General features: G+C 32.4%; 2 protein-coding genes across 5 annotated transcripts in view; both read left to right on the top strand.

Annotated features, from left to right (window-relative positions):
• Nucleotides 1–10,846, top strand: part of LOC124366037 (mucin-17-like) — a 99,316-nt gene extending 88,470 nt beyond the window's left edge. For all 4 annotated transcript variants that reach the window (XM_046822244.1, XM_046822245.1, XM_046822242.1 and 1 more), the window contains 4 exons: nt 3,401–3,538; nt 4,496–4,624; nt 7,664–7,981; nt 9,060–10,846. In XM_046822244.1, coding sequence (XP_046678200.1) covers nt 3,401–3,538; nt 4,496–4,624; nt 7,664–7,981; nt 9,060–9,113 — 639 coding nt within the window. In that variant the 3' untranslated portion in view covers nt 9,114–10,846. The remainder of the gene's footprint in view (nt 1–3,400; nt 3,539–4,495; nt 4,625–7,663; nt 7,982–9,059) is intronic.
• A 176-nt stretch (nt 10,847–11,022) lies between these two features.
• LOC124366038 (probable cytochrome P450 6a14) overlaps nt 11,023–15,658 on the top strand; it is a 28,551-nt gene continuing 23,915 nt past the window's right edge. Inside the window, exon 1 of the mRNA XM_046822247.1 lies at nt 11,023–11,082. The gene's annotated coding sequence lies outside the window, so the exon portion shown is untranslated. The remainder of the gene's footprint in view (nt 11,083–15,658) is intronic.

The raw sequence follows: 15,658 nt of genomic DNA, 5'->3' as shown, positions 1-15,658 counted from the left end.
TATCCAGTCCTGTAGTCCAAAAATTTTAGTAATTTATTCAGTCACGAATGGGTTAATGTCATATACACTTAGCTCTATCAACAGTAATTTTAACTTAAATTTAAATTTTTTATCATCTAGACATTTTATTTCATATGGTGACCTATTATAAATTTTCTTACCTAATTCAAATGTCGATTTAATTGTTGTGTGATAATTACATTGCCTAACTCTAAGAAAGTTACTCTGTCTAGTAAAATAATCATGAACTGAGCTGTTAGTAGGAATTAGATCTAAGTTAGCCCTAATATACATTAACAAATTCAACAGATACAACGAAGGGACAATAAGAACACCCAGACTTTTAAATAGAGGCTTACAATGAGTTCTACAGCTAACACCACATATAATTCTTAAAACTCTCTTTTGCAAATTAAAAGCTTTTTTACATTATTATCACAGCCCCAAACAATTATTCCATATGACAAATGGCTTTGAATGTATGCATAATAAACAGACATCAATATATCTAAATTTACAGATAATTTAAGTCTTCTAATCATAAAAGTACATTTAGAAATCTTTTTACAAACATTTACAATGTGAGAGTCCCATTTAAGATTTGATTGCAACAGAACTCCCAAAAATGTAACTTTACTATAACTAACAAAGTTGCTTAAACTAAACTTAATGCTTTGAGTTTTATCCATATTAAGGCAGAGAGCATTAGCTGCAGTCCAGTCCTCAGCTACTGAGTTAAAATGAGACAACAACTGATTAGCCAAATTAAAATTTGAACAACTTATTTGTACTGCTAAATCATCTGCATACATAGAGGATGAGACACAGACATTGCTAAGAGCCGATGGCATGTCATTAATATATACAATAAACATAGTCGGTCCTAGAATTGAACCTTGCGATACACCAGTATGCACTTGTAAATATTGAGAAAAGCAACCATTATGAAACACAGATTGAAACCTTTCAGACAAATATGATTGCATAAGATTAACAGACCTAACATCAAATCCATAAAATTTTAGTTTCTTTAAAAGAATAAGATGATTGATAGTGTCGAAAGCTTTCGACATATCATAAAAGTTACCAACCACACATTTTTTTGCATCTACATTTAATGTACAATCTTTCATAAAATTAATTACAGCCATACTAGTACTCTTACCAGGTCTAAAACCATATTGACTATTAGAAAACAAAAAATTATTCTCAAAAAATTTCATAACTTGATTATTAAGCAAAATCTCAAGAACCTTGGACACAACAGGCACAATCGACACTGGCCGGTAATTAGCAAAGTCACTCTTTAAACCCTTTTTATGCAAAGGAATTACCTTAACTAACTTAAGACACTGTGGGACAATACAACACTCAATACAGAGATTAAACAAATAAGACATTATTTCAGCTATAAAAGATGATGCTAATTTCAAAATATGAGAATTAATATTATAAACATCAAAACATGAACTGCTACTCGATGATAACACTGCACTATGAACCTCTTCAACAGTTACACAACAAAACGAAAAGACTTCTTTTACATTATTATGTTTATTTACACCAGAAAGTTTTAGTTTATTTAAATAGTATGACATATCATGTTTTGCCTGAGGCACATCCTGGGCAATAGACTTAACACTACTAAGAAAAAAATTATTAAAACCAGAACTAGACAAAGTTGAGTCTAACTTATTATCAGAGGGGCATTCATTACCACCTAAACTGTCTTTGACAATAGACCAGATTGCTTTAGGTTTGTTAATAGCGTTCTTAACTTTACTACCATTGAAAGCTAGTTTAGCTTGTCTTACCTCATATTTATATCTACACCTAAGTGCTCTATATGAATCTCTATGAAAATCCAAACCAGTACTTCTAAAAATAGTATAAGTATGCAAGCATTGCTCTTTAAGTAACCTCAGTTGTTCATTGTACCATTTTGGCTTTTTAGGCCTACTTTTACAAGCCCTATTGTATTTAATTGGAAAGGCTATATCAACAATATCTAAAAACATACTAAAAAAAAGATCAAACTTAACTTCTATCGAGGATAAAGTGTACAACATTAGCCAATTAACTTTACTTAATAGTAATCTAAAATATGCACTATTTACATCATCAATTGCTCTGGATATTTTACAATGACTTTCAGACCTACTGTAGTCTTTAGAGCAAGAACCGCAACTATTAACTGAATCAAGTTTACCCTTGAATATCACGCTATGGTGATCAGACAGTACCATCAGTTCCACAAAGGCAGAAATAATCCTATCCGGGTGCATAGATACAGCTATGTTATCAATACAGGTACCAACACTATTACCATATAGGCCAGGTCTAGTTACATCATACACAGAATTCCTCAAATTGAAACTAACAAACAAGTTTTCTAAAACCCTTTTCTGCAAGCTATTACTTAAAAAATCAACATTAAAATGATTACAAACAATAATAGAGGCATTAGTTTTATTTTTACTCACTAAAACATTCAGTACATTATTCAGAGCTTCGGTAAAACTATCAAAATTGTCATGCTCTGGCACTCTATATATTTCTAAACAAATAACATTAACTTCCTCAATGTACACTGCAGCAACTTCACATATTGAGGGTATGGATAGATTCACAAGGTGGGTTAACTCTTTAAACTTCAGATCAGACTTTAGGAAAATTGCCGTGCCTCCACGTTTTGCTAAAGGACGGTGATAGGCACTTGCCAATATATAACCAGGAATACCTAGGGATGTAAGGTTATCTCTGTGCTCCCAGTGTTCACATATACAAATCACATGAGTATCAAATTTGTTAGAAAGAAGAATAATTTCGTCCATTTTTTGGAGAATCCCCTGAACATTCCAATGGACCACTGTAAAGTCTACACATTGAAGTTGAGTTGGTTCCACAATAGGAACATTTAGGTAGCTCGAAGTGACTGGGAATTGTTGTCCAAAAAAGAATCATTGATATTCACAGTAGGCTTAGGCCTATTTCTCGAAGCACGGTATTTTCCAATAATGCAACCTTCGAACCATAAATTGGGATGCATAAGTTCTTCTCCCAAGGCATAAGGAACTCCAATCTTGAAAGAACTATGTGTATTACGTTGATTAACTTGATACGTTAAAGTAATATTTTCGCAGAGTGTAAACCTTATAATGAAATGACTCTAACAAACAACTATTATGTTTTAGCATTTGTTAACTTCCTTGAAGTCCGAGAAAATAATGCGAATTAATAACTCTCCACAAGGAATTATAGGCATTTAAAATAGAAATTGTGAGAAAATTTTTAATTTTTAGACCATAAAAATTTAGCAGTTTTGTTGATTTTAATTTTTGTCATAAAATGCAATCTTTTTAAAAATAAAAATAATTTGGCAAACCGTTGTACGTTATAGGGGCCCAAGAGCCAAGAAAAGTTGTACATTGCCTGCCAGGCTCCTCTGCAGTCTACTATTGAGGATTTCTGGAGGATGGTGTGGCAGCAGCAGACCAAGGTCATTCTCATGCTGACAGCGCTCAATGAGAATGGAGTCGTAAGTCAAAGTTTCCTTGTTCAAACTCATTTTATGTAATTAAATAATACATACGGCATGTGGTACAGAAAGCACAAATTAAAGGTATTTACAATTGTGTGGTTTGTTATTATTTTAAAACTAATCATACACTCTGAACAATTTGTACTAAAATAATATTTATGGTAGGATATAACAGATTACTGAGCTCGATGATGGCGTAAAGTTATGTATTTTGAGTGTTTTGGACCTGACAACAAACAATTCTTTCAACAAAACTGTTTGGTTCCAAAATATTGTTAACATTGATATTGAACCCCTATTTAATTCCCACATGTAGCTTAGAACGGAAGGGTATTCTTAAGCTATAGAGATGTAGAGAATCTTTTCTCCCTAAATTTTTAAAATAAAGCTAAATTGAAGAATAAGGAATTGAAATGATATTGTGTGTGTAATTTTGTTTGATGATAATGTTTACCAAACGAAATGGTCAATGTCCACTTTTGGAAGTAATCTGTAGACACATCCTTTGGTAGCCCTAGCAATTGAACTTCAAAGCATTTATAGATTGTCATCCTGGACCACAAAACCATTGACTGACCATAAAACTGAGTCTCCTAATCTCTCACTTTTCTTGTCTTGCTGCCTGTTATACTTAATCAGTCTTTTTCTGGCTAGCTTTCACATTAGTTTCTTATGTAACAGCAACTTTTGTGCCAGCAAAGAAACATTTTTTACTGTCAACCTTTTATGCACCATGTGCCATATAATAATCCTGGGTGGACTGTTACCAAAAGGTGTAAATACAATAGTTAAACAGTGACATATCTAAAATGTTGTAACAACTGATGTCATTCTATATCATGACTCACTTGCTGCAATGAAGCAGTGGATGGTGTATTAAATTTGTACCGCTTTATTTCAATGAAAATTCAAAAATAGATTTAAATTCAATTTATAATGTGTTTTGCATTTCAGGAGAAATGCGCAGACTACTTGCCGCAGCTGGAGATCACAGATTGCCACAGGCTGTTTGGAGATTTCCAAGTGACATTGAAAAAGCATGAGGTGCGAGAAAAGTACATCATCTCCAGCCTTCAACTCAAGGTAATTAATGTTAAACAAGAATATCGTAAGTTACATTATTAATAGTCTATTTAGTTTAAATGAGTTTTTAAACAATAGATTTAAGTAAATTGATGTATAATAAATTATACAAATCTTATGAACCGCTAAAATCCTACAAAGGTGTCTGTGTTGTTAACTATCTAAGTTGAAAACCCAACCAAATTTTCTTTCTTTATTTATCCACAGTTTTACTAAATTTTTTTCAATGTGGTTTCTATGGATTGGTGTTGTGTTGTTATAGTGAGTTTTAGTTAAATTATTAATTACAGTGCATAAACAATGTTTTAAAACTGTACTGAATTTAAAAACAAAAAGAGAAAAATCTCATAAAAACTAATTATTATTTAGTTGTACATATGTAAGAGAATTTTACAAATATTTTATATCTTAAAACCCTGCGAATTTTTGTTTGGTGATTAAAGGTCCAAGTTATAGTAAAGTAACATAAATAGGCTAAACTTGAAGACAACAGTGATGTGGCTAAAGGGGGAGAATGACGGTAATATAACCTAACCTCAAAAGCCTTAAAAGATCTTGCAAATTTTGTATGTATAACAGCAATTCAACTTGTTTGAAATAGTCAAATCTTTTATTTGAGGTAATTAGGCCTATATAATTGTTGAAATTTAAAGTTGTTATCCTCATCTGTAGTGTGCTCTTCAATCAGGTTTAACCTCTTTCAAAGCCAAGTCCTAGTCAAGACTCTGGAAGAAAATGTTTAGAGAAAACTGTATCAATAAGAAGATACTCGTAAATTTTTTATAAAGAAATCAAATTATCTTGAAATAACGGTTTTATGTGTAGATGTTTCAAAGTTAAAAAGTCAGAATATAGTAAACAGTTTATAATAATCTACTAGCCTAAACCCGCGGCTCCGCTCGCGTGGCAGTAGAGAGGGCTACATCAATCAAGCATCGAAAAGAAATACTAATTTTATTATACGTTTTTCCAATTAATTTATTGCTCTACTAATACATCGTAGCATATCATAAAATCTATTATAAAAGTTTTTTGTTTATTTTAATGCGTTTTGGTAAACAACGTTATTAGTTGTATTATTTGGAGCATAAATATAAAGGTTCTTCGGGTTTCCGACTCTTGAGCAAGCGACGTATAATTGACCGTGCGAGAAACATGAGGGTTCCAGATGGATTCCTGCGACATTAAGTGATTGTCCTTGTGCCTTATTAATCGTCATTGCGAACGCAAGTCGAACGGGGAACTGAAGTCTCTTAAATTCAAATGGCAAGTCGGATGGAATTAAGGGGATGCGAGGGATGAAGTTGTTTACATAGAAACGTCAAAAATATTTATGTTTACTTAGTTACTGTCAAAAATAACAACAATTTTTTGTCGCATTATATATGTTTACAAAGAACAGTTGATTAAAAATTTGAAAAGACTCTTTCACTTAATAACATATGTTTGCTGCAATGCATTTCTTACGGGTATTTCTGTAACCAGTGGGGCGGAATCCTGAATCGGGAAAGGGATAAAAAGTATCCTATAACCTTCTACAGATCAAGACGAACAAATTAAAAAAAAAAATTAGGCGAATCCGTCCAGCCGTTTGTGAGTGATGCTGTTACACACGAACAGTTTCATTTTTATATATATATAGATATCTATATACTCAGAAACTATCTGACTGATCATTATGAAAATTTTTATGTATATGTATTTTACCATGTAGAAGGTTTCTATGCTATGCCCATTGATGGATGTAGATCACCACCAGGCAGCGCTGCAAAATATAAAAGTTATCAAAGCGCCTGCCCACCATAAACTGCAATTACGAGACAGTTACATATATTAAATAAACAAACATTATTTGAAGGCAGTAAGTTTTGATGTATATTTCTCTTTAAAATAAATTTCTGGTTGAGCTTAAAGCTTGAGCATTAGACCACTTTATAATAAAGTACATGTACAAGTACAATGGCTATACACATACACTTTTGACAGATTGTCTTGATCGTGGCAACAAGGTAAACTCTACACCGGAATTGGAAATATAATTTTCTTGAACCAGAAGTGCTCATACAGGAGAAAAGCTTACGAAAAGCATGCAAAGCCATGGAAAACAGCTAGTAAGAAATAAAAATGTTTGAAAACAATAATAGAAAGTTGTTTTAAATCTTTACAACATTTTTGACAGTTTGTTCATCTTAATTTTATGTTTATGAAGAAATTTAAGAACACTTTTTAAGAATTTGTTATTGTGTGGTTAGCCAATCATTCTATAAAAATCCATTAGTAATATTGTAAGCCTGACTGACACAAAAAATATTTAAGTGAATAATTTTTTTCTAGATTGTATGTGGGTTTACTATATGCTTTTTCATAAAAATTCTGATAAAGGAGAAACTGGCCATGCACACTCAGACCCCTCCAGGCTATTGTTTGTTTATACAGCCAGATGAAAAGTAAAAGTGGCAGAGATTGTTTGTAGTGTTAATTGGGCAGAAAAGGAGGTGGTTAGAGAATTTTAATAATTAAATAGATAGAATAAGAAATATTAACTCAGATGATTAATAGCGTATGAGCATATGCAGTAACAAGCTGGTGTAAAATTACTCATCAAGCTTCCTAAGGAAATTAAGCAAACAACAATTCAAAATCAATTTAAAACAACAAAAGGACTTTCTAGCATCCAAATCGCTTTAGTCAATTGACTAGAATTTTGTCAAGCCTCTGGGAAAACTAAATTTTACTTAGCTTCCCCATGATATCAATTTAAATATCCTGTACAGTGTTTATATTCTAGGCAGACTATAACCTTATGAATAATTTGATGTATGCAATGCAATTTTTACAGTTTTGACTACAATACAGATAATTTAATTTGGTTTAGATTTGCTCTAGGAATTTAATCATTTAACAACTACTGTCAAGTCTCTCAAATTGTTGTCCACCATAAGATAACAATTTTAAGATTTGGGTAGTTTTGAGCTGAGCTGAGTTATAATTTGTGCTCATACTCTTATATTTGTACTGACCAAAGAGACGTTGTTTCAGAACCTAGAGACCAACCTGTGGCGAGAGGTAACACACTTGTGGTACTCAAGCTGGCCTCCGCAGGGGGTGCCAGATGACGGCAGTGCAATGATCGCTTTCCTGATTGAGGCTCGCTCGTACATGCGCGGTGCCCAGGGTCCCACCGTGGTACACTGCAGCCCAGGTACCGGCAGGACCGGTACAGTCATCGCCATCGATCTCTGTATTCGCGACTTTGAGACCATTCGCACTGTTGACATCCCCAAGACTGTCTACTCCTTGAGGAGGGACCGGGCAGGATCGGTGCAGACCAAGGACCAGTATGCGTTCATATACCAGGTGAGCTTGGATAATGATTGCAAATTGAATGGAAATTAAGAAGACCTCAAAACTCTTGAGTAGTAAAAATAAACTTGAAACCTCTTTTGAAATCTGTCTATTATATAAATGTTTTCGTAGTGTTAGTTGCGTATTTTATTCTCAGATTTGTAAAACATATATTTTTTTAATATATTTTTAAAATGATTCCTTTATTTTAAATAATCTAAAACTTATTTTTTATAATAATTTGATAAATGCAACTAAGAATTAACTTCTGAGATTGTTTGTTCCTTACCATTGAATGGCAAACTTCAATTTCTCTAACAACACACATAACTTAATTAAAAGAAATTAACATAACTATTTTCGATAAATATTCTTTGTTATTGTAATTATTAACACATTGGAGTCTGGCTCGCTATTTGCTGTTTTAATAGCCTGGTCTGCACAAATTATTGGGTTTTCAGATTTTTTCTTTAGAAAACTGTTAAATATTATATATATGATATTATATTTTCTTGAAAGTTCTATCTTTCCTCTTTAAATTGATATGTAAAACTTTATTCCTATAAAATGTAATACATTTTTTTTAAAATTTCAAAACTTACATTTTTTGAAGAAAAATAAAAACTCCTGCATGTCTTGTATTACTTGAAAATTAACTTTTGAATAAATAATATAAGTAATTTCAATTTTTTTTAAAGGCATTTACTATATACATATTTACAAATAATTATTTTATTTGCCAAAAAAATTCCAAATGCTAAAAAAATTATTGTTGTCGTAGACAGACTGACGACGCGCCAGGCCACGTCAGTCGATAAACAAAAGCCTCAAGCGGGTATGACGTAGTAGCGCCTAGCGGAATTTTTCTGAACTAACCAACAAAGCTGGCTTTTTAATGCAGCAGACGGCACTCGAATATCACTCGGGCAACTCCGTATATCAATCGGCAAAGCTGTGCTCGAGTCATGCTCGAGCGCCGGCCGGGTGATTAAACAACGGCGCTCGAGTCTGGCTCGAGCGTAGACTCGAATGTGTTAAAGTTCAAGTTTTAGAAAGACTACTTGAATAAGATTGATGATTGATTTTACAGGTGCTGAATCTCTATGCAACAAAACTGACTGGGGGTGCTCTGGACTCTATCTAGAAATGTATAACATCCTTTTTATCATCTGCCATCACGTTTATTGATTTGGTTAAATTGGCTGGAGTTTAATGGATACAGAACATTTTATGTATGATAATTTTTTTACACTTACATGATACTCTAAGATAATTTTCAAATTTCATCATATTTGTTTTTATTTATCACCTAACCATGATAAACAGACCATGATTAATTTGGTTGTAATAAACCAATGTTACAACACAACTTCTTCAATACTGGTTTATTAATACACTAAGGTTTGTTTGAGATTTGACATAAATTCGAAAAATAATTTCAATTAAAACATTATCCATTTTCTTTCATCCAATATGGTTAGGTGATGAAATACTAAATGAAGTAGATATAATCATAAAAACAAAAAATGTAAAACTACTTTGAAAAATTCTAGTGAAAATATTTGATACAGTCAACCAAACTTAGTACATTAATAAATCGACACTGAAAAGGAGAATACAAAAATGATCATTAAACATATTATTGGATTTGACACAGTATAGTAATCAATATACTAAGTTAAAACTAAATACAACAAGAAAAATCTCAACGTATTCCAATAATTTTGTTATTTTAGTTTTTAAAACCCCTGAAATAACAATCCCATTACTTAATGCCCCAGTGTTTAAAATTTGTTATGCTAGTTTTTACTATTTAAAACACATATGCTGAATAAAAACTCATTTTATTTAGATAGTTATAAGTTGAACAATATACGCTCTCTATTTACCATCCATATACTTATTATACAATACAAAACATATTAGTGATAACTGTTGGATGTTACAAAATATATTGGTGTTACATGTTAACAATATTTTTTTTTAAGAAATTATACATTTCCACTCATAGCAACACTGATTTAGAATTGTTGTACATTGTTTTTTTTATAAATTTGTCTGATATAGAATTATATTGACATAATGACCGATTAAAAATTACTCTAACTCGTTTGTGTGGTAATCTTGAAATAGCAAACTTGTTTTTCAAGAACTGAAATACCAATATTTATTTAGAGTACTGAAATTTTCAGAATTGGCCTATATTTTTTTATAATAACAATTTACACTTTAAAACGATTATTTTATTTTGTATGAACAATTTTGCAATACACAAATGCAGTCAAGTTCCTACTGTAATGTTTTATTAAAACAATATATGTTCATGTTAGGCAATAAATTTTGTATAATATTTACAACTACTTAGTTATCATACAATGGTATCTTTTAATTTAATTATTTTGTAGAAGTAGTAAATGAGGAAAGGAGGTGACACATTAAACACTGGTTAAACGTTATGGATTTTTTCATTAATAAGTTATATTTTTAAATAACAGTTGTTTCGACTACTTTTAGTTTTATAACATATATTTCTGATGTATTACTCTTAAAGTTTCAAAATATTACAAGTTATTAGTTAAAGTTTCATATTATAAATTATTTAATGGAAAGTATGATAAAAATACCAGTATTTTAAGTGTATTGACTATTTGGTTCGTTGTACTTTGTGCATATTTTAACTAGTAGTTGCTGTATATATCTGAATATACTATCTATTTTTGTTAATTTTAATAGTCTATACCTATGTAAATTATGATATGTGATATTATTGTTTTTGTTTTCGATGTTTATATTTCTTGTTGCACTTTGTATATCATAATAGTATACATTCGGTGTATTTAATGTTAAGAAAATGAAATAAATGAAAACATTCTTTTATTGGTTGATTTATTGTGTGATAACTCACCCATTTCATAAATCTATTTACAACACTGTCTCTCTTATTCTCTTTGTTGTTAATTAAGTGAAGTCTTGGTTGTACATGTGATTGGTCCTAACTTTTTAGCACTTTGAGTCACATGTACTAATTACATTAGCGCAGCTATTTCAGTGGGAATAGGGGAGTGCTGAAGAAGACACGTTAAAGAGGATTGCCTGAAGAAAAAATTGGATAGGTGAGAGTGAAAATTGCTAATTTTTTATGATTAATGTAAAACATGGGATTTTCAACCAATTGTAGAAAAACGAGGTAGGGAAAAAGAAGAGTCTTTACACTAAAGAAGGGAAGAAGAAATAGTATATGTAACGAAACAGTACTAAGATAAGAAATTTAATTCCAATATAGTGGAATCTTGATAATTCGAGATTATTATTAAATGATGATATCCAACATTGTAATTACATCACTTTTATTACATTTTCAGCCGGTCTGCAATGCTTACAATTGGTGGGATTGCATCGCAATTTTTGTTACACATTGTTAGGAACATGTGTTGGGTAATTTCCTACATAATAATCTATAAGGAAAATGAGGAAAATCAGATCTTTCATTAAGAGACCAGCTGTAGTCTACTTGATGTTGGGCCTAGGGCTAGGCTATGATCACTGTTTTGTCTGTCACGTTTTCCAGTGTAACAAGAACATCATCATCACCACTGTTCAAAGAACGTCAACACCATTATTTCGAATATTTTCATAGATATTACATAGATTGTCATTATGTAACTCAGTAATAACTTCCAAATCAGCAAAAAAAGGCGTACTTGGTAACAACATATTGAGTAATTGATGTAAATGCATCTGAAATAGGTTAGTACACTGACTACAACGACAAATATCCCTTCTGGCTCAGTCAGAAGAAAAGTTGGCTGTCATCTCTAAATGTCAAACTGAAAATGCATTTTGAGTTTAGATGTTTAGTTTCCTCAACACTGGTGGGACAATAACTCTCAATGTTGGCATGTGTGTCAGGGGAATGCGAGGTGGATCGGCTCCCGGTATGGACGGCCTCCCCGTAGCCCTGCTCAAGCAACAAATTAGTAAGCTGGGGTCCCCTCTAAAACATATAATAAATCTCAGTATATCTTCAGGTGTTTATCCAGAATTATTTAAATCTGCAAAAGTAATCCCAATTTGTAAAAACAATAGTAAATCAGACATGCACAATTATAGGCCAACATCATTGCTAAGTGTGTTAAGTAAAGTACTAGAGAAGTGTGTAAAATCTCAATTACAGAAATACCTCAAAGATAATAATATTCTGTCAGAGTCCCAATACGGCTTTTGCAAACACAAAAATACTTCAGACTCTCTATTCGCAATTAATAAATGTATAACAGATGCCTTAAATAATAATAATAAAGTGCTACTTCTTTTCATTGATCTGGCAAAAGCTTTTGATGGTATAAACAGAAACCTGCTTTTTCGAAAATTAGAATGTGTTGGAGTTCGCGGATTAGAGCTGAACTGGTTCAGAAGCTATTTGAGCGGACGTACGCAAACAGTCTCTATAAACAATCATTTAAGTGACACAATGAGTGTTGATTACGGTGTAGTCCAAGGTAACACTCTTGGTCCACTTCTATTCTTAATTTATATAAATAATATTGTAAAACTCGAGATTACTGGTAGGATATTTCTGTTTGCAGATGACACTGCAATATTGTATGAGCGGGGATCGTGGGAGGAGGTCTACCGTGTTGCTGCGGGAGAATTGGCGTTAGTAAAACGGTGGTCTGATGAAAATATTCTAACCATGAATGTTTCAAAAACTAAATGTATGCCAGTCTCATTGCGTAGCGCGGGCGAGCCGCCTGTGGACATGGGATTGGTACTCCACTCTTGCGGTGACACGAACAGTGGCTCCTGTGATTGTCGGGTGTTACAGAGGGTGAACCAGTACAAGTACCTGGGAGTCATCATGGATTCAAAATTAAAATGGGAACCACACATTCACATGTTAAAATCTAAACTAAGGAAAATGATTTACGTTTTTCATCAATTAACTGAAATATTAAATCCCAATGAAATTAAAACTATTTATTACGCCTATGCACAATCAATTTTACAATATGGTATTATAGTATCGGGAGGGGCTTACAGGTCTATTTTATATCCGTTAATGACTGTTCAAAATTTAGTTATTAAGGCAGCGTTCAAAAAACACAACAGGTACCCGACTATCTTGCTCTATACAGAGACACAATTGTTATCAATTCGGCAGCTATATATTAAAAGCTTACTGGTCTTCGCGAGGAGCCATAGGCAGGAGATCGTCACCCCTGTCACACATAGATATTTTATAAGGAATGCTGTTAGCGTGGGCCTGCAGGTTCCCCGAGTAGTAAAATCGTATAATTACACCAATCCTTATTACATTGCAAATTTCCTACTCAGAAATATTCCGCAACACATAAGGGACCTGCAGGTCCCGCTGTCCGCATACAAAAACCTTATCTCTGTCTGGCTGTTGGAGGTCAGCGCTGAACACGTTGAGTCGCTGCTCTCATCTATATACTAGACTAAAATATATGATCACGTTTATTTACTGGACTAACTTACTTTATTACAGGCAACAAACTTTTTTCCACTATTGTTGCGATGGCCGTCTTAAGCCGTTTCATTTTGAACACCTCTAATAACCCAAATTTAACCTAAATATCGTTAGTAATTAATTTTGTTCAATTTAATTATTTACACTATAGCAAATAACATACCTTATTTTTATATGATCTTTTGACGTGACAACGTCTTAAATTAGGTTGCGGCTCGGAGTCACTCATGAAAAAGTGTAACGCCCGGTAACGTTACGATGCCCGTCCAGTGGGTCCGCCGTACGGGTTCCGCACGGGATAAAGCAGATAACTGTGGGTCCGCCGCACGGGATAAAGCAGATAACTATGTTTATTCGTGAAAATGTGGAGTGCTTAGATTCATCATTTACAACAACTACAACAATAAAGGTAAATAATTGTACACTGATATTTCATTATCGTAAACTATGATTGATTGATTAATTGTTAGATTGACACAAAAGTTGAGAAACTGAGTTTATAGGTTATGTCATACTATTGACAAATGTTGATAGTGTTAAGTAAATTATTAGTTTAAATCACTCTGCAATCAATCGTAATTCAGTCGATTGAGAAGAAACAGCGCGTATTGCTAGTCAAACATTTAAAATAACAAATTATAACCTCTAACCTGTCATAACAGTGCGACCAAACAAACGAACTAAACCGACCAATCACCACGCGCGGAGTTAGAATTTAACTGTGTTTAGCAAGAATTTCAAATTCCAATTTTAGTAAATGTTTTATTCAACTTTACCATTTACAATAACAAATTTTAATTAATTTCAAATTATGTACAATGTTTTAGTAAACAAAATATATTTCTATAGTTAAAATTTGTGCAATTCTTATTTTTATTCAATTCCTTGTTCCTATTGTGCAATTTAATAATATTCATATCAATAAATATTCTACCGAGAAAAAGACGTTGTCACGTAAAATCTTCGCCCGTAAAACCGACTTTACAGGCAACCATAATTTTTTTTATATCAAATAATTAGACTATTGGGTATTGTGGCATAATATTAATGTTGTCTGTGGCCTACAAAATACACAGATTATTTTATATTTCATATTTAATAATTGTTTTAAAAATAGATATAAAATAGTTTATTATTAATAATGATAACTATTATGATACCGCTGTGCACAGCAACTAGAAACTGACTCGTCACCACGCACAAGCCTCTATGGTCCATGTGGGACTAATTTCATTCATATTATGTGTACTATGCTTATTTGCAAATTTTGAAATAAATTTGATTTTGATTTGATTTGATAATATAATTGTAACATTTTCAAACATTTAGTAACTCCATAATCTTGAAACCTTGCAAGACAAAAATATTTATTAGCATCTACATTTCTTTGTCTTTGGACATGATTTAGTAACAATTAATCCAGAATCAAGTTTGTAAACATATTCACTTATTGACATAAACAGTTCAATTTTCTATAACTTTAAACAACCAACATGTTAAAACCATAAGAGTTATCAAAAAATAAGTGGGAATTGATGATACAAAATGTATTAATCCAAACAGACTTGTGCCTAACCTTATAATGTATTTTACTGAATTCTCGCAAGACTTGCAGCATTTCCCGGGTGTATTGTATTTTGGTGATTATCCTTCTACTGCTCAGCGTCACTGGTTTGCCTGCATCGCTTTGTGACTGTAGCACGAGGCAGTAAACCTTTAACTAAACCAACCGGTACGGAGCTAAATACGCTTAGACACATCAAAGAGTGAAACCTTTTTCTGAGCTGTCAGTAAGTAAACAGAGTATTTTTAGCTCTAGTTGTGCTACAGTGGATCGTGGTAAAACCTGAAATGGAACAATATTGGTAAAAATCCCTTGATAACAACCCCATTCTTTTTACAAGCTACGCCTTATTGTAGGTTAAAACAAATAAAACAGTATCTGCATTTTACAAATGATAATGAGTACAACTCCAGAACCCACCCAAACCCCAAGATAAATAGAATTTGGCCGGTTTTGGAGAAACTAAGAGCATTCAGGCTATTGCCGCTTGTACAAGTTTTATGAATGTTAAAAGTTGTTTGAAAGGTACTTGGTCTTCCTGTCATATGTTAGTTTGCTTATTTAAAACAGAATGGCCACATACAAATAATTTAATTGTAAGACCCTGGTTTGAGTCCTGGCAGAGCAAGTAATT

The sequence above is a fragment of the Homalodisca vitripennis genome, chromosome 7 (assembly GCF_021130785.1).
Source record: "Homalodisca vitripennis isolate AUS2020 chromosome 7, UT_GWSS_2.1, whole genome shotgun sequence".
Taxonomy (NCBI): domain Eukaryota; kingdom Metazoa; phylum Arthropoda; class Insecta; order Hemiptera; family Cicadellidae; genus Homalodisca; species Homalodisca vitripennis.
This window is presented reverse-complemented; position numbering and strand designations above follow the sequence as displayed.